The 25,601-nt window shown below is 43.5% G+C and overlaps 1 protein-coding gene across 1 annotated transcript in view; it reads right to left on the reverse strand.

Moving 5' to 3' along the window:
• Positions 1–25,601, reverse strand: part of PITPNA (phosphatidylinositol transfer protein alpha) — a 117,925-nt gene that overhangs the window by 85,956 nt on the left and 6,368 nt on the right. The window contains exon 2 of the mRNA XM_077480556.1: positions 10,285–10,315. Coding sequence (XP_077336682.1) covers positions 10,285–10,315 — 31 coding nt within the window. The remainder of the gene's footprint in view (positions 1–10,284; positions 10,316–25,601) is intronic.

Genomic DNA, 25,601 nt, shown 5'->3' on the forward strand with positions numbered 1-25,601 from the left:
AAATATTCAGAGATAATGGGGTGCCAAGCCATGAAGAGCCTTATAGGTGAGCAAGAGGAGCTTAACGTCTATATGAAAAATTGACAGGTAGCTAGTGCAAAGACTCCAGGATAGGGGTAATATGATCACTTGTATCAGACCTGGTCAGAATTCTGGCTGCAGAATTTTGAACATATAGCATAGGACGCAGCGGAGCAATGTTTCTCAAGTGGAAAAAAGATGTTCCAACAACGTTTTGTACATGTGGATCAAAAGGTTAAACTAGCATTAAATATTATCTCTAGATTTTAAATTTTAGACTTAAACCCTGATGGGTTTATTTCCGCTTTCATTCCCTGCAAAGGTAAAGCATAATGGACTACTATGCATCGCATAGTAGTCCATTATGTGTCACTTACCTGACACAGGAGCCAGCGATGTCACCGCTGTCCGGGGCATCCATCTTCTTGGTGGGTCTCGCTGCTCCGCCGCTGTCATTCGCTGTCACCGCCGTTGACGGTGCCGCGCTCAGTGCGCCTGCGCACTGCTGTCTACGGCGCAGTGCCTGTCTTTTGGCAAATATCTCCTAAACCATGTAGGTTTAGGAGATATTTCTTGGACCTACAGGTAAGCCTAAATCTAGGCTTACCTATAGGTCAAAGTGTGTTGTAAGGGTTTACAACCACTTTAAGCTCAAGTACATTGCCATCTTGTATTGTATTAATAAAGTGGAATTTAACCCCTTCGTGCACGCGCTATAACCGAAAGAAAGCTACAGTGCAGGCCTAAAATGCCAGGATGGTGTCCATGTACATCCTCCCATGCATGAGCTGCCTGCATGCTCTGTAATCAGCGAGTCCATGAGACTCGGCTGATCATAGATCAGAGTAAGGGGCCAATCTTGACCCCTTACCACGTGATCAGCTGTCAGCCAATGACAGGTGATCACGTGATGCAAACAGAGATGGTAATAAGCCATTTTTTTTTGCTCATGCAAAAAAAAAAAAAAAAACCCCACTCACCAGTGTGTCAGAGGGACATTGGTCTCGAACATGAAGAGCCACCACATCTGCGCCCACCAGTGCTGTCTACCAGTGCCACCTATCAATGCCCACCAGTGCCGCATCATAAGTGCTGGCCATCAGTGCTGGCCATCAGTGCAGCCTACCAATGGCCATCAGCACATGCACATCAATGAAGGACAAAAATTACCTGTTTGCAAATTTTTTATAACAAAACCATGAAAACCTTTTTTATTTATTTTTTTTCACAATTTTTGGTCTTGTTTGTTTAGCAAAAAATAAAAACCCCAGTAGTGATTAAATATTACCAAAAGAAAGCTTGATTAGTGTGAAAACAAAAATGATAAAAATTTATTTGGGTACAGTGTTGCATGACTGCACAACTGTCATTTAAAGCGTGACCACTGAAAGCTGAAAATTGGCCTTGGCGGGAAGGAGGTTTAAGTGCCCAGTAGGCAAGTGGTCAATTAAGATTTACACTATGTGGAACATAGGTTTCCTTTGAGCGTTCATGGCAGTGTGAATGTCGACTGGAGTATTGCATGGCTGGATCCCTCTCCCATTTGGCGAGATGACCCCTGGGGCTGGAGGTGGAAGGTAATCCCTTCTGGATATATTGTATACAGGCGCCTTTTGACCCCTCTTTTCAGCAGGTCAAAACTAGTTGGTACATCTATCCTTGGTGGTGATTATCACATGGATTCTGTGGAAGTGCTGGTGTTGAAGGAGTTGAGCGTTTCCATTTAGAATGGACTAAATTTCTTTTCACGTGGACTATATGGTTTATGGTGGACTCACATTCCTTTTCATGTAGAACTCATGGTTTTATATATTACAGTGGAAATTACTAGGATTGTGTTCCATCCCTTCCATTCATAGATAGAAGCTGTATTATTTGGTCTAAGAATGAAACCTATCACAGCTCTGTCGGCTCTATTAACACCCCCTCCACCACACCAGAAAATCAATTAGAGCAGCAGGGGTGGGGGGATCAGAAGAGAATATTTTCAAGAAAATCAGCAGACAGCAGATTAAAAGACACATCAGATTAATAGGATTAATAGCAGGGAATGTCCCTCACACTATTTTTTTTTTTTAAACTAAACTTATGATTCAAAGTGGTTGTAAACCTCAGACATAAAATATGAACAAAGTATATCCCTCTATAGTGAGTGCTTGTCTCAATTAAGAGCACTAAGTGTCATTTCTACCTACTGCCTCGCTCCTCTGCTACCAGTATGCATAACTTCTGACAAGTTTTCCTGACACCAAGAGAAAATAGTGACGGGGGAGGGACCTCCAGCTGATTGAAAGCCTGAGCACTGCACGTCCCTTCCTCCAATCAGCTCTGCAGAGTGTAACTTCAGCTCTCCGCCCCCTTTTTTCTGTACTCTGACAAGCTTTATAATTAAAGCGGGAGTCCGCCGGGACTCCGCGTTTTTTTTTTTTTCTTAAAGCCAGCAGCTACAAATACTGCAGCTGCTGGCTTTTAAAATAGTGACACTTACCTGTCCAGCGCGCCCGCGATGTCGGCACCCAAAGCCGATCTCTCGATCATCTCTCGGGTGCTGCCGCCGCCATTTTGGGTATGGGAATCAGGAAGTGGAGCCTTTCGGCTTCATTTCCCGGTTCCCTACTGCGCATGCGCGAGTCGCGCTGCTCAATAAGGATGGACCCGCTGCCTCTGGGATCCGTGTGTTTCCCAGCAGGCAGCGGGGGGACTTTCGGAAAGGGGTGTAATCTACGCCCCTTTCCGCAGAGAGCTATCCCGGAAGTGGGTGCAGATACCTGTACTGTACAGGTACCTGCACCCCCCTCCCCCTGAAAGGTGCCAATTGTGGCGCCGGAGGGGGGGGGGGAGGGTTCCGATGAGCGGAAGGTCCACTTTAGGGTGGACCTCCGCTTTAAGTACTTTGAACAGATGTAGAGAAGAGAACACTGCAGACAAACAGGTAGAAGGATTTGTTTCATCTCAGCGTATCACCTGAGGGCAGTCACATCACTGGAATATGTAAGGATTTCAAACCACTTTAAGCTCTTTGTTTAGAAAAAAAAAAAAAAAAAAGAAGAAAAACAGTGTAAGAGGAGGCCCATAAAGCATGTGTATAAGAAGGTTATATATCAAGAAGCATAGCCGAGTTGATTCTACACAGCATGAATTAACTTCTACTTTAAAATTCAATTTTTTTTCCCCCTTTTTCATTTAAAATGCAAGATTTTGTGTAAAAGGAGCTCAAAATGTACAACTTTTTGAATTTCTATATTAATACAGCGAACAAAGGAGGTGGTTATTTAAAAAAAAAAAAAGAAAAAAAAAAAAGAAGAAAAAAGTACAAAGTATTCACACGCTTGTAGCTTTCCAGGTTTAAAGTTACCATATGCCAGAATTATTCTTAAATCCATCTACATTACTGTACTGGCATAACATGTCTAGGGACTGATAAACACTAGGAAACATTGTTTTTTGTTTGGATATACCCGACATTCTCCAGGTTAGCATATATGACATGTTTAGAAATTCAGCAAACTGTAGTACATTATACAGTACATAAACTTCCCCTTCCAATGGTAACTTTCCAGCTTAATTCCTTAGTATTAATCAGCTTTAGCAGCAAGGCGGAGTGAGGGAATTACAGAATACTCATCATGAATAGCCATTTTGTACGTTTGGACTTTGCAGCTTGGTATTAGTCATTGGGTATTTGCTTTGAGGAGTTCCAGAGTCTATTTATGGCTAGCTAGTTAATGACGATTCAGAAAAAAAATTCCTGCACAGGCCGCACCTAACAAAATGACATCACTGGTGTACAGAAAAAAAACTGTATGTATATATTTATTATACAAACCACTCTAAAGAAAAAAAAAGAAAAAAAAACGTTTCAAAACTTTTTATCAGTCTAAAAAAAAAAAAAAAATAAAGAAGAAGAAGATGCACACTGGAGAAGGTTGTGGAAGGAAAGAAGCAATTGAGAGCTGTATAGGTTTAGATAAACAGACATTTTAGGGCCCATTTAAAAAGCCAATCAATCCAAGGGCCTGTCTAGTAGGGCTTTAGATTAGACAGATTTCTCTCCCCATAAAAGTCAACAAAAACGGAAAAAAGGAAGAGCCAGGCTGAAAGAAGGTAAAGCGCACACCGGAGAATTCACCTGTCACTGAACTTTGAAGCTCTATTCACACCTCCCAAGTACCATGGAGTGTGCATGCTTTTTTGCTTGCTCCCACATCTCACATTTAGGGAAGCCCATTCATTTCAATGGGCTGCCGTATACGCAATAAATGCACAAAAGTGTCTGACCCATTTTAAAAATTGCGCAGTACTATTTGTTCTGATCAACAAAAAACAAAGGCTTGTGAGCATACAAAACACTGTCAACACTCAACGTCACAAAAACAGACGAGAAAGGTCTATAATGTTCGTGTGATGACTAGGGAACATCAGAATAAAAAGGTGGATGATAAAGTCCGGAAGCTCCTGGAAGATCTAGAATGGATCCCTGAAGGACATGCAAAGGAAAAGAACAACAGGGCACCAGGTTAGAACTAAATAAAAACACATGAAAGAACTTGTAAAAACAGCTACAGTGAGCAGGGCGGGAGAAGCATGAGATAATAGCAGGGACCAGCAGTCTGGATCCACCGATGATCAGCTGCAGGGGTATGGGCAGAAGCACTAGACAAGATGGAAGGCAGCAGTGGTGTCTCTCTCCCCCTCAATACAAACGTGCACTGAAAGCCGTGACGGGTGGGGGTGAGGGTGGGGGTGGGGGGTTGGGGGGGGGTTGTCATGCTAAGGTGTTGAGGTGTATATATCCTGAAGTTCTCTCTGGAACAGAGTTTTTGGAATCTTTCTATTGCTCACTCAAAGGGGGGAAAGGACTCAACAACCCAAACTCTGAAACCTCAGTTGATTTGTCATGATGTGTGAGAAAATGACTGTAGACACCATGCGGTGTGAACGATTGAACATGAAAAATGCAAAGTGTCCCCAGGCATTTTCTTAAACATCATGACAAATCAACTGAGGGTCTCACACTGGAGGAGTGCGCTAAAAAAATCCTGCTAGCGGCATCTTTGGAACGGTGAAGGAGCGGCGTGTATACCGCTCCTTCCCATTGAAATCAATGGGACAGCGCAGCTAGACCGCCGGCAAAGTGCTGCTGCAGCAGTGCTTTGCGGCGGTTTTAACTCTTTTTTGGTTGCTAGCAGGGGGGGGGGGGTTAAAAGCGCCCCGCTAGCGGCCGAATACCTCCACAAATACGTTGGTAAAGCGCCGCTAAAAATAGCCACGCTTTACCCCCGACGTTGCCTCCGCGTGAAAGGGGCCTAATACTGGTATTTCAGCAATGGGCTGAATTTCAAAGGGATTGCAGAGTCAACCGCACCCCATCTTAACTCCCAACACGACCCACCCAAAAAAAATCAACTTAATGTGCTGCATCTTGGCTCGTTCACAGAATTTGCAAAAACAAAAACCATCTGAAGATTGAATACACATGTAAAACACTTGCTAGCAATATGTTTTCAGGGTGGGGCTTTCAGCACCTAAAGCCTCAAAAACAAAAAAAACGTATTATCTTGTATGGAAGGGGCCCGCTGGGGTGAACGTAGGGGAAATTTCTTTTTAGACAGCAGTCACGTGAAAACTGAGATTTTCCTCACTTTCAGATCTGTTGACAGTGGTCACCAGGACAAAAAATAAGACACATACAACACCAAAATCCAGAAAGGGCCTCAAAACAAAATTTTACTCAACCCAAAACCAGGGTGGATATAAAAATCACTGATTTTTTTTGAAAAAAAAAAAAAAAAAAAAAAAAAAGGATTTTTTATTTAAGTGCTTCAGACCTGGAAAATTTTACCCCTCTCCTGATCAGATCACTTTTTGTGATTCCCCACAAATAGAGCTTTCTTTTGGTGGAATTTGATTACTTAAGCGCTTTTTATTTTTTGCGCTATAATCAAAAAAATGTAAAAAAAAGCGTACATTTTGAAAATATATTTAAAAAAATATTTTTTTCCTCAGTTTAAGCCGATACGTATTCTTCTACATATTTTTGGTAAAAAAAAAATTGCAATAAGCGTATATTGATTGGTTTGCGCAAAAGTTATGGCGTATACAAAATAGGGGATAGTTTTATGCCATTTTTATTTATTTATTTATTTTTTACTAGTGATGCCGGAGATCTGCGATTTATTATGGGACTGTGACGTTATGGTGGACAATTCTGACACATTTTTGGGACCATTGGCATTTATACAGCGATCAGTGCTATAAAAATGCATTGACGACTGTAAAAATGTCACTGGCAGGGAAGGGGTTAACACTAGGGGGCGATCAAGGGGTTAATCGTGCTCCCTAGTGTGTTCTAACTGAAGGGGGGAGGGGAGATGACAGATCGCTGTTCATACCATGTATGAACAGGCGATCTGTCTCTTCTCTCATCAGAGAACCATAAACTGTGTGTTTACATACACAGATCCCGGTTCTCGGTGTGCCCACGAGCGATCGCGGGGCACTTGCATCAGCCCCGTGGGCGAGCAGGGTGCGCACGCCCATGCCTCTAGTGGCCAAAAAAAAGGAAACAAAGTAACATGACGACGATTCACGCAGCCGAGCCATGTTGCCGCAGTAGAAATAGATTTTTTTTTTGATTTTTAGCAAATAGATTTTTACTCCAGAAGCATTTTACATTAATAATGATCTTAGTTTACTCAGCATGAAATGGAGCTTAGTTGTGTAGCATGAGGCTATATATTCTGCAATATTTACATTTTTTGGTGAATCCAAGCTCTGTAAGCTGAGATAACATGCACTGCATCGATGCATTCACACAATTTCACAGTAACCATGAGATAAACCAAAGTTCAGGAATATTCCTTTATCCCATTTTTTTCCAAATCTATGTAAACTACAAACTGTATAATTGAATCAGTTCTGATATCGCTGTTTTACTAACCTGACAGCTTATTATTCTAAATAGGAAAACTTAATTTTGTTTGCAAATATTAAAAGCGTAACTCCACTTTTGTTGAGAACCCCCCCCCGGCTGATCTATGTACATTGCAAGGATTACAACAACCTTTGTTGCAGATATTTTTTTCTTTTTTTTCTTTTGTTATGAAGAAATCATGTGTGTTTGTCTGTGCCTCTGTACTGAGTGGGTCTAATGGGATTGATTTCATAATTAACTTTCAGGTGTGCAGCTGCAGAACACAGAGGAAATATGCAGGGTCTGCATCCCTTTAGATGTGCTCCTATTGAATGCATCTCTCCAAAAATAACATTTTTGTTGCAGGGAAAGCCTGAAATCTGACTTGTATCTTAGTGTAGACTTCTGGGAAAATTAGTAAGCCAATCACACAAGCAGGAAATGGTGTTTCTGGGGAGTGTTCAGTACACACTCTGTGTACAGAACTACTCCAGGTAGCCATGTTGCAATGCATTCTCAGAAAATTACAGTGGCTGAAGATTGAAAAGGAAAGGCAATTTTTAATAACATTCAATTACAATGTGATTAATGTCACAATTATATGTGCTATATTTTTTTTCTTTATTTGCTATTCCCCCCCCCCCCCCCACAAAAATGGAGTTAGGCTTTAAGGATTTTAACTACCGGCAAGAATAAAACTTCTTACATTTAAAGATCACCTGTCATTTCAGATCCATCATGGCAGCGCCTGTTAGCGGGCATCCACTCACCTGCTGCCACCACACCCCTCACCTTTTTGTGTCACTGCCGCTTTACCAGCCATCCCATTAAAGTGAATGAGACATTCTCGTTGGAGAGTCAACAGCGGGACAGAGGAGGAGCCGCTGCAGGACAGAGTTGCTCCGCTACAGCGGCGCTTTGCGGGTCGTTTTAACCCTTTTTTCGGCCACTGGTGGGGGTAAAAACCACCCCGCTAGCAGCCGAATAGCACCGCTAAAAAAAGTGCAGTTTTACCACCGGCGCGCGCACTGGTCCAGTGTAAAAGGGCTCTTAAAGCAGAACTTCAGTTGCAAAAGCAATCTTTCTCCCCACCCCTCCTTTCCATCTGTATTGTGACAGGGACAGCAGGTATATATTGCTGTCCCTGGAGACTGTAGGACCATTCAGAAAGCACAATGCATCTTAGTTGGGAGTCGGCTGTGAAGCGTCAGGAAGTCACAGCTGACTTCCCAGTCAAGATGGTAGTGCCAGATCTCAAAGAACAGCAAAGAACCAGGTGAAGACAGAGCTCGATCCCTAGACTGGGAAGTGTCTGTATATTAAAAGTCAACAGCTACAGTATTTGTGATTGCCAACTTAACTTTTTTCTTTTTTTCCTTTGCTGGGGAGATTCAACCTCTGTTTGTCCTGGTGACCAGTCAGCGAGACAGAAAGTAAAGGGGGAAATCTGTCAATGGGGACAAATGTTCTGGTGACAACTAAGATGGGAGTTCCCCTCACTTCCTGTTGCATCTCCAGGACAGGAAGTGAAGAGACCCCTCCTCAGCAGGAAACAGACAGCAAAACAAAATAACCTGGCAAGGGTTTTAACCCTTCACCCTATTAAAAAAAAAAAAAATGTTGGCTGGCTAAACATACACTTGAAAGCAAAACTCTAGCCAAAGACCAAAAGATTAAAATGAATAGCCCATTAAAAGATGAGATAACAAAACCAGCTTTTGTTATCTTATCTTAACAAATATTTAACTGTAATCCAGAAATAAATTTTGTAAAGAACTTTTTTTTTGCTGCAGCTAGTTGGTTTTTAATTTAATGGCTAGCATCATTCAAGCCAACTCCTTTGAGCCCAGGTTGTCCTGGACTAGCCACAGTCTGCAATTAGACAGTGAAAAGAGAGCTAGTTTCTATATCACTCTGCTTCCTTTTCTAAGCACATAAACGGATTGTCTTCTTGTATTGCTTTTTTCTCTCATACTCCAGTCCTAGAGTCGTAGAAAAGCCGATACCAGGTCGAATTCAGGTACTTACTGTACTTGTATTAAAATAAAATAAATTATTAATTATTAGAGAGCTGTATTTATTAATCTGCCTAGAATTCAGCTTTAAACTAACCCCCCTAAAACCATGACCCCCCAAGACACATAGAAAACAATTGCCTCCTGTGTGTGCCATTCGCATCACAATACAGCCCTGAGGTGCGGTGCAGTGAGCTGCAATAAAATGCAGGCACTGTACAGCGTCACACCTACCCCTGCCATGCCTCACTACAGCCCAAAACGGACAGCTGTCCGCATTCTAAAATGGAACATCTTAGGCTGGGTTCAAACTATCTTAGCATGCGGCTCACAGCAGGGGTCCGGTGCGTCCCCGTTCACCGTTTCAGGTCCAATTGCAGCCCAAATTTTGGGTTGAAATCGGACCTGAAACAGATCAAAAAAGACACAGGGCTCCTGTGCAAATTCGCACTGGAGCCACAGCGGAGGTATGTGAATCGGCCACATAGAGAGGTCAAAATCTCCTGCTGTTGCAAATTGGATGCGGGCAATTCGCAATAGTGTGAACCCAGCCTCAGGGTGCCCGGAAAGGACCCTTACACTATGCTACCCTAACCACTAAAATTACCCCTGTAGCAGAATACTTGCCTCATTCTGTGCCAGTCATACCAAACAGTACTGGTGCCGTGATACCAGCGCCAAGACTTAATGATCCAATACTGCTGCAGGCTAAATGTCCTGTATTAACACTTTAAAACATCAGGAGACTTGATTGTCTAAGTCTACAGAGATGACAAAAAGTGTCCGACTGTGAACTTACGGGAAAAATATAATATGTATACCAGTTGTTTCTTTTTAGACCTTTCATAATAATTAAATACATTAAAAAAACTGTACAGATATTGTACATATGTAAAAACAGTCACAACTAACCCGTCAAAGGCCTTGCAGGTACTTACAGGGTTTTCTTGATGAGCTGGTTAAACAATTGACTAGTGTGACTGCTTTAACAAACAGTATCCATGGCAATCTGCAGCTAATCAATGATTTACATTATGCTCTAACAATTACACTGTACACTTCATGCTTCACTTAACTGGACCTTTGTTATGGAACCTAAAGCTTTTCTCTGCACCTGAAGTGTGCAGGCCAGTGACAGCTCGAGTATTTCTATTTACTGTAAAACAGTAAAGAATAAAAGTAATTGTTGGGTATGATTGCAGCTGAACAGGTTAGGAACTGACTTGGGCTGGAAGCAATTGTGACAGAGCAAGTTCCACCTTGAACTAAAGTACATGGACTTAACTAATGCGGAGTAAAAAAATAATAATTATGAAAATAAATCATTTGTCTTACCTCCTCCACCGATACTGGCAACACAACTCGGCTGCAAGAAAATGAAAATGTATATAAGAACATTTGAAATGTAAAACTTTACATATATCAAGACACAAGTTCAGCTGGAATGTTCATCTTCCAGGTTCCCTTGGCATTTGGAAAAGAAAAAAACACAAAAAACACAGTCAGGGCTTTGATCTCTAACCTCTATCATTTCAGCATTCGGTGCGCAGACAGCAAGCAGAACTACTTAAGCCTGGTACACACTAAGTTTTTTTTTGTCATTCAACCCGACATTAGTACAGCGATTTTCCATCCTGGGCAGTTGTGTTCTGTAAGCAGGATGGCCCCCCCTGTCAGAACACACCATTGGCTGAGAATGCTGATCGGGAGACGGTCGGCTACTTTCCAGCATGCATGCCCGGCTTCTGTCGGACCAGCTGACATACACACAAGCCAAATGTCGGCGGCATTTACTGAACTGCCGATGTCTCCTGACATTCGGCCATGTGTGCTAGGCAATAGTCTTATTTGTAAAATAGTTCAACATAAAATTCCCTACACTACCTACAGCATCCCAAATTCCATTGCTATTTTAGGGTAAATTTAAAAACAAAAGAATGACTGGTTACTGTGAGCCATACAAATAGCTGTTTTGATACCGCAACAAATTAAGTCAATTAAAGTGGTAGTAAACTCTGCTTTGTTACTTTTATCAACAGGTAAGCTTACCTGTAGGTAAAATGCATATCTCCTAAAACCTCCCCCTTTACATTAGTGTCCTCAGGCTACACCTCACATCACATCACAGGCCTCCCCCCTTTACATCAGTGTCCTCAGCCCCCAACTCACATCACAGACCTCCCCCCTTTACATCAGTGTCCTCAGCCCCCCAACACACATCACAGGCCTCCCCCCTTTACATCAGTGTCCTCAGCCCCCCCCAACACACATCACAGGCCTCCCCCCTTTACATCAGTGTCCTCAGCCCCCCCAACACACATCACAGGCCTCCCCCTTTACATCAGCGTCCTCAGCCCCCACTACACATCACAGACCTCCACCCTTTACATCAGTGTCCTCAGCCCCCACCACACATCACAGGCCTCCCCCCTTTACATCAGTGTCCTCAGCCCCCACCACACATCACAGGCCTCCCCCCTTTACATCAGTGTCCTCAGCCCCCCAACACACATCACAGGCCTCCCCCCCTTTACACCAGTGTCCTCAGCCCCCACCACACATCACAGACCTCCCCCTTTACATTAGCGTCCTCAGCCCCCACTACACATCACATCACAGGCCTCCCCCCTTTACATCAGCGTCCTCAGCCCCCACCACACATCACATCACAGGCCTACCCCTTTACATCAGTCTCCTCAGCCCCCACCTCACATCACAAGCCTCCCCCCTTTACATCAGTGTCTCTCAGCCCCCACCTCACATCACATCACAAGCCTCCCCCTTTACACCAGTGTCCCTCAACTCCCATGTCACATCACATCACAGTTCCTCTCATATCAGTGTCCTCTGTCATGCCTTCACATCACAGCCCTCCTTTTTACATTTCAGTTCCTTCACATAACAGCCCTTACCTTACCATCACAACCCCCCCCCCCCCCCTTTCGTGTATCCCATCTAGTCCCCTTCATAACCCCCATTTCCTTGCATTCCAGTCCCCTTCACAGAATTACCTTCTTGTATACCAGTCCTTTCACAGCCCCCTCTTTCTTGTATACCAGACCTTCTTTACTGACCCCCTTTCTTGTTTACCATTTCCTTTCACAGCCCCCTTCTTTACATCCCCAGTGCCCTTTACATGAAATCCTTACATTCCATTTCCCCCTTTCGATCATAATCTCTCTCCAACATTTCCAATCCTACCCTGCACCATGATTGGTGGGTGGGGGCATAGTGTGTCTGTACTGGGACCGGAGCTGCCCAGCTTTTCCTGTTAGCAGGTGGCTGCTTGGTTGTTGGGACCGCCTGTGTCATGCCAGCAAGTCACCCGCTCATCCAACATGCCGCATCTTCTGGCTGCCAACTGCTGTAGGAATGGAATTTGAGTGGTGGGGAAGGAATAAGTGTTGAGGCAGTGGTGGGGGAAGGAGGTTATCAACCATGAGTGGAAACTTAGATTGCTGGGTGGCAGATGTGCAGTTCCTTGATGAAGGAGCATGCATGCTCCGAACGCGTGCATTGACATCACCACAGAGCGACCCCATATACCTCACCAGCTGACCTCCGTGACGCTGTGCGACATCGAGCCAGAGACTCTGAAAAACACCGGCGCCACCGGACGAGACGCTCCAGTGCAGAGGATCACCTTCTCCTGGGAGTCCTGTGATGAACTTTGGAACATTTTTCCTTACATACATGATATGCCTGATTTTCTCCTACACAGAGTGTGTGTACTACATTCTAAATATTTGTGGACTTTAATAATGCCTTAGGTTGGTGCTGTTTTGCGTTTCTGCTTGTGCGGTCCAGATAGGACTGTCATTCCAGACCATGATCTGCCATTTAGTGACGCCTGGTTTAGAAGATAGTTGCACATTTTGCAGCTGGTGATGTCACTGCCACATGTGCACTTCACTCTGAATAGAAGGCACACTAGAGTAGGCCGTTTATTGAATTCGCTGTGCCAAGTGATGTCTTCGCGGCTCGGCCGGAGCCCATGAACTTAGAAGAAAAACTGGGAGAAGATGGAAGCCCTGTCAGCGGTGACATCACTCACAGGGAAACCACGGACCAGCCATGAGGCATGCAGTCAAGTGCCCCGTGTGATTGGACCCTAAGAAAAGCATTCCCATCACTTTGGGAGATTTCCTCTAAATTTCCTGATGTGTCTCTGGAACATACATCACACACGCACGCACGCACACACACACGATAACCACAATTTGTGAGGCAATTCTAAACAGGGCCATACACTTATTCCTCAACTTCAACTGTTATTGACACCTAATTGACTAACTCATTATTCGTAATCTTGTCTTATGCCCTGTACACACGGTCAGACATTCCAAAAACATGGGATTTTGTTGTTGGAAAATTTTAAATCCTGCCCTCAAACATTGGGTGTCAGAAATTCAGATGGAAAAAGTCAGATGGAGCCCACACACTTTGAAAGATAAAAACATATGCTTTAGACTACGTTACTTCCACCTTAGGCCAGGCAATATATGGTTCGAATCTCGGCCAGTTCAGTAAGAACCAGCTGAGATTCAACCCATGTGTGGGCAGGCTGAGTGTACCAAGTTGATCGATCGATCAACTTGGGTTAAACCAGCCTGCTGGATTTTCCTTGCGATTATCGCTAGTGACTGTTATAGCCGCTACCAATAAATTACCATCTTCTCCCAGCAGGGACAAGGTCCAGCAGGAAGATTCCTCTGTTAGCACTGTGCAATGATGGGGGATTCGTGCAAATCTCTTTCCTGCAACCCATGGTGCAGGAAAGAAAGTTGCACCGTCCTATTGGCCTACTTTACTCTCTAGCATTCACAAAGGTCCTCTGGATTAGATAGATAGAGATGACTATATAGATACCTGCAAAAGGCAGTGTGGATGTTTTAGTGCTGACAGTATTCAATGGCAACTGTCACAATCTGCCAGTGTAAAAAACTGTATCCAAAATGGTCAAATTACAGAACAAAGAAATATAACACTGATCAATAAAGAATTATAAGGAAACACAAGGTAACCTTGACCTATTTTCTATACAATGAGAGTTCTGGGAAACCACTGAATAGCCCTGGGTATTTTTTAATGCTTTGAAATATCTAATAGTTTCCATGTGACTGGGCCTTGGAGAAACACAGGACTGTCTGAGACTCAAGTAGAAAATTATACATATTGACAAATGCATGTAACATATAGAGTGCCTTGAAAAAGTATTCATACCCCTTAAAATTTCCACATTTTGTCAAGAAAAAACATAAATCCATTTAATTGGGATTTAATGTGATAGACCAACACGAAGTGGCAAATAATTGTGAAGTGGAAGGAAAATATAAATGGTTTTAATTTTTTTTTTACAAATAAATATCTGAAACGTATGGTGTGCATTTGTATTCAGCCCCCTTTACTCTGGTACCCCTAACTAAAATTTAGTGGAACCAACTGCCTTCAGAAGTCACCTAATTAGTAAATAGTGTGTAATTTAATCACAGTATAAATACAGCTGTTCTGTGAAGCCCTCAGAGGTTAGTTAGAAAACCTTAGTGAACAAAACAGCATCATGAAGGCCAAGGAACACACCAGACAGGTCAGGGATAAAGTTGAAGAGAAAGTTAAAGCAGAGTTATGTTATAAAAAAAATCCCAAGCTTTAAACACCTCAGGGAGCACAGTTCAATCCATTATCTGAAAACGGAAAGAGTATGGCACAACTGCAAACCTACCGAGACATGGCTGTCCACCTAAACTGAGAGGCCAGATAGGGACCGCATTAATCAGAGAAATAGCTATGAGGCCCATGGGAACTTTGGAGGAGCTGCAGAGATCCACAGCTCAGGTAGGAGAATATGTCCACCAGACAACTATTAGTGGTGCACTCCACAAATCTGGCCTTTAAAGGAAGAGTAGCAAGAAGAAAGTCATTGTTGGAAGAAAGCCATAAGAAGTTTCCTTTTCAGTTTGCAAGTAGCCATGTGGAGGACACAGCAAACATGTGAAGCCCTAAGTTGTGGAGAAGTTTAAAGCAGGGGTAGATTATAAAAAACACAGACAGGCCGGGTTGGCAGAGCATTAGTCAGAGAAGCAGCCTAGGGGCCCATGGTAACTCTGGAGCAGCTGAAGAGATCCACAGCTCAGGTGGGAGAATCTGTCCACAGGACAACTATTAGTCGTGCACTCCACATACAGTGGTGTAAAATATGGTGGTGGTAGTGTGATGGTCTGGGGCTGTTTTGCTGCTTCAGGACCTGGAAGACTTGCCGTGATAAAAGGAACTATGAATTCTGCTGTCTACCAAGAGATCCTGAAGGAGAATGTCCGACCATCTGTTCGTGTACTCAAGCTGAAACGAACTTGGGTTCTGCAGCAGGACAATGATCCGAAACACACCAGCAAGTCCACCACCGAATGGCTGAAGAAAAACAAAATGAAGACTTTGGAGTGGCCTAGCCAAAGTCCTGACCTGAATCCTATTGAGATGTTGTGGTATGACCTTAAAAAGGCCGTTCATGCTCGAAAACCCTCTAATGTAACTGAATTAGGACAATTCTGCAAAGATGAGTGGGCCAAAATTCCTCCAGGACGCTGTAAAAGTCTCATTGCACGTTATCGCAAACGCTTGGTTGCAGTTGTTGCTGCTAAGGGTGGCCCAACCAGTTATTAGGTTTAGGGGGCAATCACTTTTTCACACAGGGCCATGATGGTTTGGATTTTTTTTCACCTTTAATAACAAACACCTTCATTTACAAATTGCATTTTGTGTTTACTTGTGTTGTCCTTGACTATTGTTTAAATTGGTTTGATGTTCCGAAACACTTAAGTGTGACAAACATGCAAAGGAACAGGAAATGAGGAAGGGGCAAACACTTTTTCACACCACTGTATCTGGCCTTTATGGAAGAGTGGCAAGAAGAAAGCCATTGCTGGAAGAAAGCCTTAAGGAGTCCAGTTTTCTGCTTGCGAGAAGCCATGTGAGACACAACAAACATGTGGAAGAAGGTGCTCTGTTCAGATGAGACCAAAATGTAACTTTTTGGCTTAAAAGAAAAATGTGTGGCGGAAAACAACTAGAGGTCGACCGATATGGGTTTTTCTCTGGCCGATGCCAATATTTAGAAATCGTGGCGGCCGAAGCCGATATATGATGCAGATTTATTTTTGGGCCGATATGTTAGGTCGATTTTTCATTTTATTTTTTTTCCCCCTTCATCTCATAAAATCTAACAGACACCTTTCACACGGGGGCATTTTTCAGGTGCTTTTGGGCTAAAAATAGCATCTGTAAAGTGCCTGCAAAACGGCTCCCCTGCAGTCTGTGTGACAGCCCGAGTGCTTTCACACTGAGGCGATGTGCTGGCAGGACGTTAAAAAAAGTCCTGCAAGCAGCACGTTTGGAGTGGTGTATACCGCTCCTCCACCACTCCTGCCCATTGAAATGAATGGGCACCACTGCTGAAGTGCATGCAATGTGATTCGGCAGCGGCGCTTCACGGACGCATTTAACCTCTTCCTCGGCCGCTAGCTGGTTTATAAGTGCTCTGCTAGCAGCCTAATAGCGCCCGCTCAAAAAAATGGGCTAACTTTTTTCCAAAAAAAAATAAAAAATTGCGTTTGAAAGACCTCTGTGCAAATACCGTGTGAAATAAAATATTACAAACAACCGCTATTTTATTCCCTAGGGTCTCTGCTAAAAAAAATATAAGTTTTGGGGGTTCTAAGTGATTTTCTAGCAGAAAATACAGGATTTTTACTTGTAAGCAACAAGTGTCAGAAAGATTTAGTCTTTAAATGGTTAAACTGAGAACTCTCACACAGAGTCTCAGTTCATTCAGAAGTGTAAACATTGTATCTCTTTGCTCTTTTCTTGGCAGACTGCCCAAAGAGGAGACAAGTCTTCACTGAAGACTCAGGCAACTTGCATTGACTTCTATTGCAGAAGTAATTTGCAAGTCACACTGAAGATATAATCTGCCTTTTTATCAGCACAAATCGGCCAATGCCGATTAATTAAACGCCAAATATCGGCCGATATCGGTCGACCTCTAAAAACAACCAATGCACATCACCCTGAACACACAATCCCCACCGCAAAACATGGTGGTGACAGAATGATGCTTTTCTTCAGCAGGGAACAGGGAAGCTGGTCAGAGTTGCTGGGAAGATGAATGGAGCCAAATACAGGACAATCTTAGAAGAAAACCCGTAAAGGCCGTACACACGATATGAAAATCAGAAGTAAAATTTTGTCTGCCAGAATCATGCAGCTCTATTGCATATTAAACAGTAAAACGTAGACAAGAGTCAGTGACAAACTTTTTGCTGAAGTTAGTGACCCACCATCTCTCATCATTATCAATCCACAGCTTATCAGTTAAAGCGGTGGTCATCAACCCTGTCCTCAGGGCCCGCTAACAGGCCAGGTTTTATGTGTTACCTTGGGGAGATGCAGATTAGAATACTGCAATCACTGATCAGCAAATGATATCACCTGTGATGTATTTCAGTTATTCTGCAAACCTGGCCTGTTAGTGGGCCCTAAAGGGCAGGGTTGATGACCACTGAGTTAAAGTACGAAAAAAATAAAAAGCCACACTTAGGCTGGGTTCACACTGCTGCGGGGGGAGATCCGGATGTGATTCGCACCGCAAATCACATCCGATCTCCGTAGCGATGCGAGTTCAGCCATACAGATAGTATGGCTGAATTCGCATCGCTCCCGCAGCAAACTCGCACGGGACCCTTTTTTTGGTCCGCAACAGAATCGGATCGCATGGGTGTTCACACCATGCGATCCGATTCCTGTGCGAGTCGGCAGATCGCACTGCGATATGCGGACGGATCTGGGGGTGTCATTAACATATCATTGACACTCCCAGTCGTCCGCATAGGGCAGTGTGAACTGCCGGCGGGAGTAATGCGATGCGGGAAAACGCTGCGGATTTGCGGCGTTCCCGCATCGCAGCGGTGTGAACCCGGCCTTAGGGTAAATTCACACCAGCTGCTGGATTACAATGCAAACGGTTGGGGGGGGGGGGGGGGGGGGTGTTGGCCTGGCTGAATCACCACTGTGATTCCCTTTTTTTAAACAACCTTTATTGAGATGTCACAGACATCTCACAAAGTTCAATTGCTACCACACATGGCAAGGCAGTCAACGCACACAACCTCAAGGCAGTGGAATGAACCAGAAGATGGGGAGGTAAGACATTTTGCCTTGCCAAGCACTGGGATTGTGCTGGAATCGCAGACCAACACAGTCCCATCATCAAGTGGTGAGAATGAACCCTTAGCCAACTAATCAATTTACTTATATTAGGTAATTATATAGACCTGTCAATTTACGCAGCGCTTTACACATATTCAATATTCACATCAGTCCCTGCCCTCAAGGAGCTTACATTTGTAAGTTTATTAAAAGTCAGCAGCTACAAAAAGTGTAGCTGCTGCCTTTTAAAGAGGTTCTGCACGGACGATTTTTTATTTTTTTTTGCGGAATGTATAAAAAAAAAAAAAAAGATGTGTTTCAAATAAAAACCTTACTTGTCCTGACTTCGCCCGCTAGGCATGTCCATATTTCCATTAAATCTTTCTTTTTATAAATAAGTTTTGGCTGATGTTATTTTGCTTGTGGGCATTTGAAGCCCACAAGCAATCACTTCCTCCTTCCCTCACTTTGGAGGAACCAGCATTCCTTGCTGGTTCCCGCGCACGCTCAGTGGCTATAGCTACGAGCGGCGCAATTAGAAATGTTGCCATGACAACGGGCAGCGTCTTAGTAAGTAATCCCCCCCCCCCCCCCCCGTTGTGATGTGAAGCTTTGGCTAGGCGCACTGACTCCTGGGATAAATTATACAAAATCCCAGGAGACAATGCGGAGATCAGCGGAAATGATGCTGATCCCTGCAGAAACCCCGCCCATAGCCGCAGGGAGAGATTAAGAAACAGCAGCGAACGAAAGGTAGGAGGAATAAAAATAAAAAAGGGGCATTGAGCACTAGTTAGAGCACCAAAAAAACAAAGGCACAAAGAAAAAAAAAAAAAAATGTGTGCAGAACCGCTAATAAACAGACACTCACCTGTCCCATGGTCCAGCAATGTGGCCACCCAAAGCATCGCTCCTCTTCCCCTCCTCTCCACAGTGCCTGCATTGCAAGTGTGGACACCCACCTGTGACAGCTCGCGGCTTCACAGCCAGGTGTGACCTGTGATGTGTCCCAGAAGATTGCAGAGAAAGAGGGGGAGAGGAGGAGTCCCTAGTCAGCAAGGTGAAGAGTGCAGGAAGTGGGAGCTGGGTACCTTTCAAAAATAGGTACCCGCTCTCCAAAAAAACGACATGCCAAATGTGGCATGCAAGGGGGCGAGGAGTGCTTAAATTGGAAGTTACTCTTTTGGGTGGAACTCCACTTTAACTGGTAAACCATCACCTAACAAGTCCCCCGGTAAAGACTATGAATCTTTATAATTTTGTTGGCCTTTTAGAGAAGAAATACATGTGACTTACACTTTTCCCTTTACTTTTAGCACGCTCTAATGCTGTCCCCCACCACCACTGACAAGCCAAATACCTCAACCTAGCAGAGTTCAGACTTTCCATGGAAAACCATGGAGATTGCTACACACTTAAATAGCAAATATAAAATCGGTGCAACCTTCCTTCAACCTCAAATAAGAATCACACCACAAACCCAAATTACTGCTTACACCAAAAATTGTTATCTCTTCTTCACTCATCAATACCATAAAATTACATAGATTGTTTGTTACCTGTAATGCTGCACTAACAAAATCATGTGCAAGTGTCCACAAAAAGTAGCACATCTATACAGATAATACAAAAAAAAAAAAAATGAAACAATGTAAATTAATGAAAAACTAAATGGTTTCAAAGAAAAAAACTGTCAATATGTTCCTTTCAACAGATAATGTGTTGACCTTCCTTATATATCTTACACCTCGTGTATAAAAGGTGATCATAAAATCCTCCATCAGTGACAAGATGGCAGCTCACCTTAAAGCGGGGTTCCACCCTAAAGTGGAACTTGCGCTCATCGGAACCCTCCCCCCCTCCGGTGTCACAGTTGGCACCTTTCAGGGGGGTGCAGATACCTGTCTAAGACAGGTATTTGCACCCACTACCGAGCATAGGCTCCCACGGGAGTTCATTTATTAAAAGTCAGCAGCTGTAGCATTTAATATTTTTTTTTCCAGTGAAATCCCTCTTTAAGTTTAGATCCCTGTTTTACCAGCAGGTCTAAATTTGCAGTTCCCAAATAAGGATAACACCAAGTGAGAACTCGCTTTCTTCAGCGCTCATCTCACAGGGGCTTGATCTTACTCCGCTATAATATATATATATATATATATATATATATATATATATATATATATATATATATATATATATATATATATATATATATATATATATATATATATATATATATATATATATATATATAAAATCTAGTGCTCTCTGTAAAGTCTTTATTAAAAGCAAGTAAAACGTAGGTAAAGAACTCACATAAATAACACTCCACCATGCCGGTATGTACCCTAGATTATTATATATTACACACACACACACACACACACACACACACAATAAGTAAGTGTAACAGTAAGATCAAGCACTTGTGAGATTAGGCGCTGAAGAAAGCGAGTTCTCACTTGGTGTTATCCCTATTTAGGAACTGCATGTTTAGACCTGCTGGTAAAGCAGGGGTCTAAACTTAAGGCGAGCTGCCATCTTATCACTGGTGGAGGATTTTTTGATCACCTTTTATTCACAATTATTCTTTATACACAGTGGTGGAAGATGTAGGAAGGTCGACACATTATCTGTTGAACGGTACATAGGAACTGTTTTCTTTGAAACAATTCAGTTTGTTTTTCATAAATTTACATCGTTTTGTTTTTTAGCATTATCTATATAGATAAGTTATTCTTTGTGGACACTTGCACATGATTTTGTTTCTTTATTACTTGATGTACCATCTATGTAATCTTATGGTATTGCTATACACAGATTAGATATTGGAGATTATCAAGAAATAGCTATTTAGGTGTCCGTTTACGAAGCAGTGATCAGCAGTGATCCTGATTATCGCTGCTGATCACAGCCCATAAACAGTTTATGAACCAGAGATAATCGGGGAAGAAGTATTTGAACTTGTTCTCCCGCCAATTATCTCCACACACTGAGAATCCTCATAGAATGACACAGTAACGGCCAGTTTATGAAGCTGCGATCTGAGTGCTTCACTGGCGATCTGTCAGAATTTACACTCCCCGATTCACCAGCTCAGAGGTGGAGAATCGGAGAGTGAAGAGGGAATGTGGGGGGATCTGAGGAGGAAAGAGGAAGATTATTAACTTCCTTATGCCTCGTTCAGACCCCCCCCCCCCATGTCCCCCTGTCATATTTATGTGTGCGCGCGCGCACACACACACACACACACACACACACACACACACACACACACACACACACACACACACACACACACACACACACACACGTTCTCCAGTGTTAGAAGCGTTTGTAGATCGCTTCACTCCTCCAAGGGTGAAGCGATCTACTCCACTTTATAAACTGGCACACAGAGGAGAAAAATCTCCCCTGAGAATGCCGGAGAATGAAGCAGTGAATAGATTTCACTGCTTCATAAAAGAACACCTGAGTGCTAAGCAGGCCACAGTGAAGATATTATTGGAGTGAGGACAGATTTGTGGCTGAACAGGTTTCAGCTGTCAAAAAAGCAGTCTGAATTAGTGTAAGGCTACTTTCACACTGGGGCGTTGCGGGCTCTGGCGGTAAAGCGGCACTATATTTAGCGCCGATTTACCGTCGTTTTAGCAGTGCTATTCAGTCACTAGCGGGGCAGTTTTAACCCCCCCCCCCCCGCTAGCGGCCAAAAAAGGGTTAAAGCCGCTCGCACCACACCGCTGCAGCGGCGCTTTGCAGGCGGGTTTGCATCGCTGCCCCATTCTTTTCTTTTTTTTTTTTTTTTTACATTCAAGAAATGTTTATTGAAAGGTAATAACAGTACAGAGAAAAAGTACAGACTCGGCATCGAATCAAACAAAAATAAGGCAGTAGGATACAAATTGCGGGTTAACAAGTGCCACAGGTCAAGTCCAGAAAGACAATTATCTACCAGCACAGATCTGTTCAGGATCGCAAACCAGGTTTGGCAGCACAGCTAATTGGCCGCAAAGATTGTAGCTAACACTGAGTAGCGTAAGATATCCGTACTTCATGAGACAAAAGAGAATAGGAAGAAACAGAGAGAAAGGGAACAACAAGAAGAGGGAAAGTAAAGGCAGCAGGAAAGACGGTGGGGGATCTGGTGGACCAAGGACACAATACACAGTGTATAATAAATATCATAGTGATGGGTCATCTAGCTATCTAGCAGTTATTTTGTATTGCCACAGAAACAAGCTCCAGTTCATAGGACCAATGTTTTAAATTCTGGCGAGAGCCGGTACTCGAACCAGGGAGACCAGGTCCTGTGATAGCGTTCAATGTTCTCCTCCGATTGTGCTTTAGTGTCCTCCATTTCACATATGGAGGAAATTTTGAGTAACCATTCTTTCAAGGAGGGAGAGCGGGTGGTCTTCCAATGCAGAGGAACAAGCGACCGAGCCGCGTTAATCAAGTGCCTAGATAAGGAATTTTTGGACTTCTTCATAGAGAAGTTGGAAATGTTGAGCAAACAGCACGCAGCATCTAAAGTAAGCCTGGTCTCCGTGATTCGACGCACCAGCCCAATCACGCCATTCCAGAATGGCCTTATCTTGTCACACGTCCACCAAACATGGAATATAGTACCCTTATCTTTGTGGCAGCGCCAGCATAGATCACTCGACAGAGGATACCAAATGTGAATTTTGTCGGGTGTAGCATACCAACGGGTGAGTACCTTGTAAGCCGTCTCCTGCATCCGTGTACTGATGGAACACTTATGAGCCAGTAAGCAAGCCCTTTCCCATTGGGCATTAGATATGTTGACACTCAGGTCCTCCGACCATCTCTCTCTGAACCGGTCGCTCGTCACTGCTTTTAAGTGCTGTAACCACTCGTAGGCTGTAGAGGTTGTTTTTAGGACCCTGTCCCCCTTGAGGCACACCGACTCCAACTCCGTGAGGCCTCTGGTATAAAGATGTCTACTAGATCGTCGGTTGACGAAAGAGCGTATTTGGAAATATGACCACAGGGGTAGGTCGGGTATGTCGTTGTCTGTCTTCAGGTCCGAGAAGTCTTTCATGACTCCTCCATTAAAGCAATGAAGTGCAAGGAGGGGGAGTTGTTTGTTACTGGGTCGCAACAATTGGTTCCCCATTCCCGGGGTGAATTCTGGATTGTTTTGTAGGGGCGTGAGGGGGCCCAAGGGTGTGGTAAATCTTTCCTGTTTAGACAGTAAATGGAAGATTTCCAGAGTTGTCCCTATCAAGGGATGATTTTTTAGTTGCGAAGGGTACACGGATCTCGAGACCCAGGGAGAGAAAAGCAGAGGTATTGGAGCAGACTCCTTTTCCAGCACCACCCACTCTTTTGTGTCGGCATGGCAGTGCCAGTCAATAATGCGGGCAATGTGGGAGGCATGGTAGTAATTCCTGAAATTTGGCACCCCCAACCCGCCCAGATGTTTGGGTCTCATTAATAGGGCAAACTTAATACGAGGTGTTTTTCGCGCCCATAAAAATTTCAGCATTAACGCCTGCAAAGACCGAAAGAAACTTTGGGGAATTTTGACAGGTAGGGCGCGGATTAGGTATAGTACCCTAGGCAGGACATTCATTTTACAAATAGCAGCCCTACCAAACCATGAGAAGAGCTTGGCATGCCAGTGTTGCAAGTCCTTCTCAATTGACCGGAGTAGGGGCTCAAAGTTATGGGTGAAAATAGAGTCAACCTTGGGAGTCAACCAAACCCCCAGATATTTAATGGCATGCGTGACCCATCTGAAGGTACTATTGTCCATAATATGTTGCAATTTCAGTGTCGGCAATGAAACGTTCATCGCTTCCGACTTGGTGTAATTTATTTTAAGGTTAGAGATGTAGCCGAATGTCGTGAATTCCTTTAAGAGGGATGGCACTGTTGTGTGTGGTTCGGTGACAAAAAATAGGAGATCGTCGGCGTAGCCGGCCACCTTAAACTCCTTCCCCCCGATCTCGAAACCCCTCACCGACCTGTTGGCCGTGATCTGTCTGATGAAGGGTTCAAGCGTAATGATGAATAGTAAGGGGGACAGGGGACAACCCTGTCGGGTGCCATTCCTTATGCTTACGCTGTTGGACAACGTGCCGTTAATCTTGAGTCTAGCCGAGGGGTCTTGGTACAGGGACGCTATCAGGTTTATCATGCCGGGCCCTAGACCCACATGTCTGCAAGTCTCAAACATGTAGTCCCAGGCTACTCTATCGAAGGCCTTCTCCGCATCGGTTGACAGGAGAAGGCCCTCGATTTTTCGCTCATGGGCCGCATGTATCAGGTCCAAGGCCTTAGTGACGTTGTCTCTGGCCTCTTTACCAGGCATAAAACCCGCCTGACTCGGGCCAATCAGTTTGGGAAGGAAAGGCAACAATCTTGTCGCCACAATCTTCGCTAGTAGTTTGATATCTAAATTTAACAGCGAGATTGGTCTATAACTAGCACAGTTTACTGGGTCTTTGTCCGGTTTTAAAATAACTGCAATATATGCTGACAGAAAGTCAACGGCTCTCTGCTCTCTGCTTATGGAGCACTGAGAACCAAGCGATCAGCAGTGTTTGATCACTCAATTCTCAGCCTTAGAGTTGGCGGGGAGTTGATGCTGCATCCACCTAGGCAAGAATGGTTAAAAAGTTTTTATTTGTCTATTTAACTTTTTTGAAACTTTAGTTTACTCTAATCAGCCCCATGCAACTCCTTCTCCCTTCAACTATTTTCCTGTTGATTTTTTTTCTATTTTAATAATGATTAATATTTAAACCTTATTTTTTTCTTTGTTAATTTTTTTTATACATTTAAACATAAATATTCAGATTTCCCATTTTTATAAAGTGCAAAATTATTGCCAAATAAACAAGTCCATAGCATAAAGCGGTGGAGTAGTTCAAAAAAAGGCATACGTATCAGTTAAAGTGTGTTGCATGCCAAGAAAATAAATGCGATTAGAAGTTTGTACTTGAAAAGTGCACACCTTACTTAGTACCTGTGCCAGAATAAAACCTCCTCCTTCCTTACAGGAACCTCAAACATGCAAAAACATAGGGTGTCTTTGCCCTAGTTACAAAGCTCCTTCTCTTTTTATTACAAAAGAGTGGCAGTACAAACCAGTCAAGCTCCCATTTAGCACAGCAACGTTTCAGACCACACCTAGCCCTTTATCAAGCTACGAGAATGGGGGTTTTGAAAGTGCAATTTACTAAGAATTTTGCGTCAAATACCAAATGCGGGACTTTGAGTCGGTTGCTAAGGATCATTAATGGTGTATGCTGAGTCGATGATGTCACAAGGGGGCAGGACCACCAGGTGACATGGCTAAGGTGGCCCTGCCCTTACCTGCAGTAGGCTCCGCCATATCCATACCTGAGGGGTCTTTTTGTTTTTTCCATTTTTAATTAATTTTTTACATTCAGCTGTCATCTGTTAAAGAGGAAGTAAAC

The sequence above is a fragment of the Lithobates pipiens genome, unplaced genomic scaffold (assembly GCF_037356315.1).
Source record: "Lithobates pipiens isolate NorthernLeopardFrog02 unplaced genomic scaffold, aLitPip1_a1.2 Scaffold_16, whole genome shotgun sequence".
In the NCBI taxonomy this organism is placed as follows: Eukaryota; Metazoa; Chordata; class Amphibia; order Anura; family Ranidae; genus Lithobates; species Lithobates pipiens.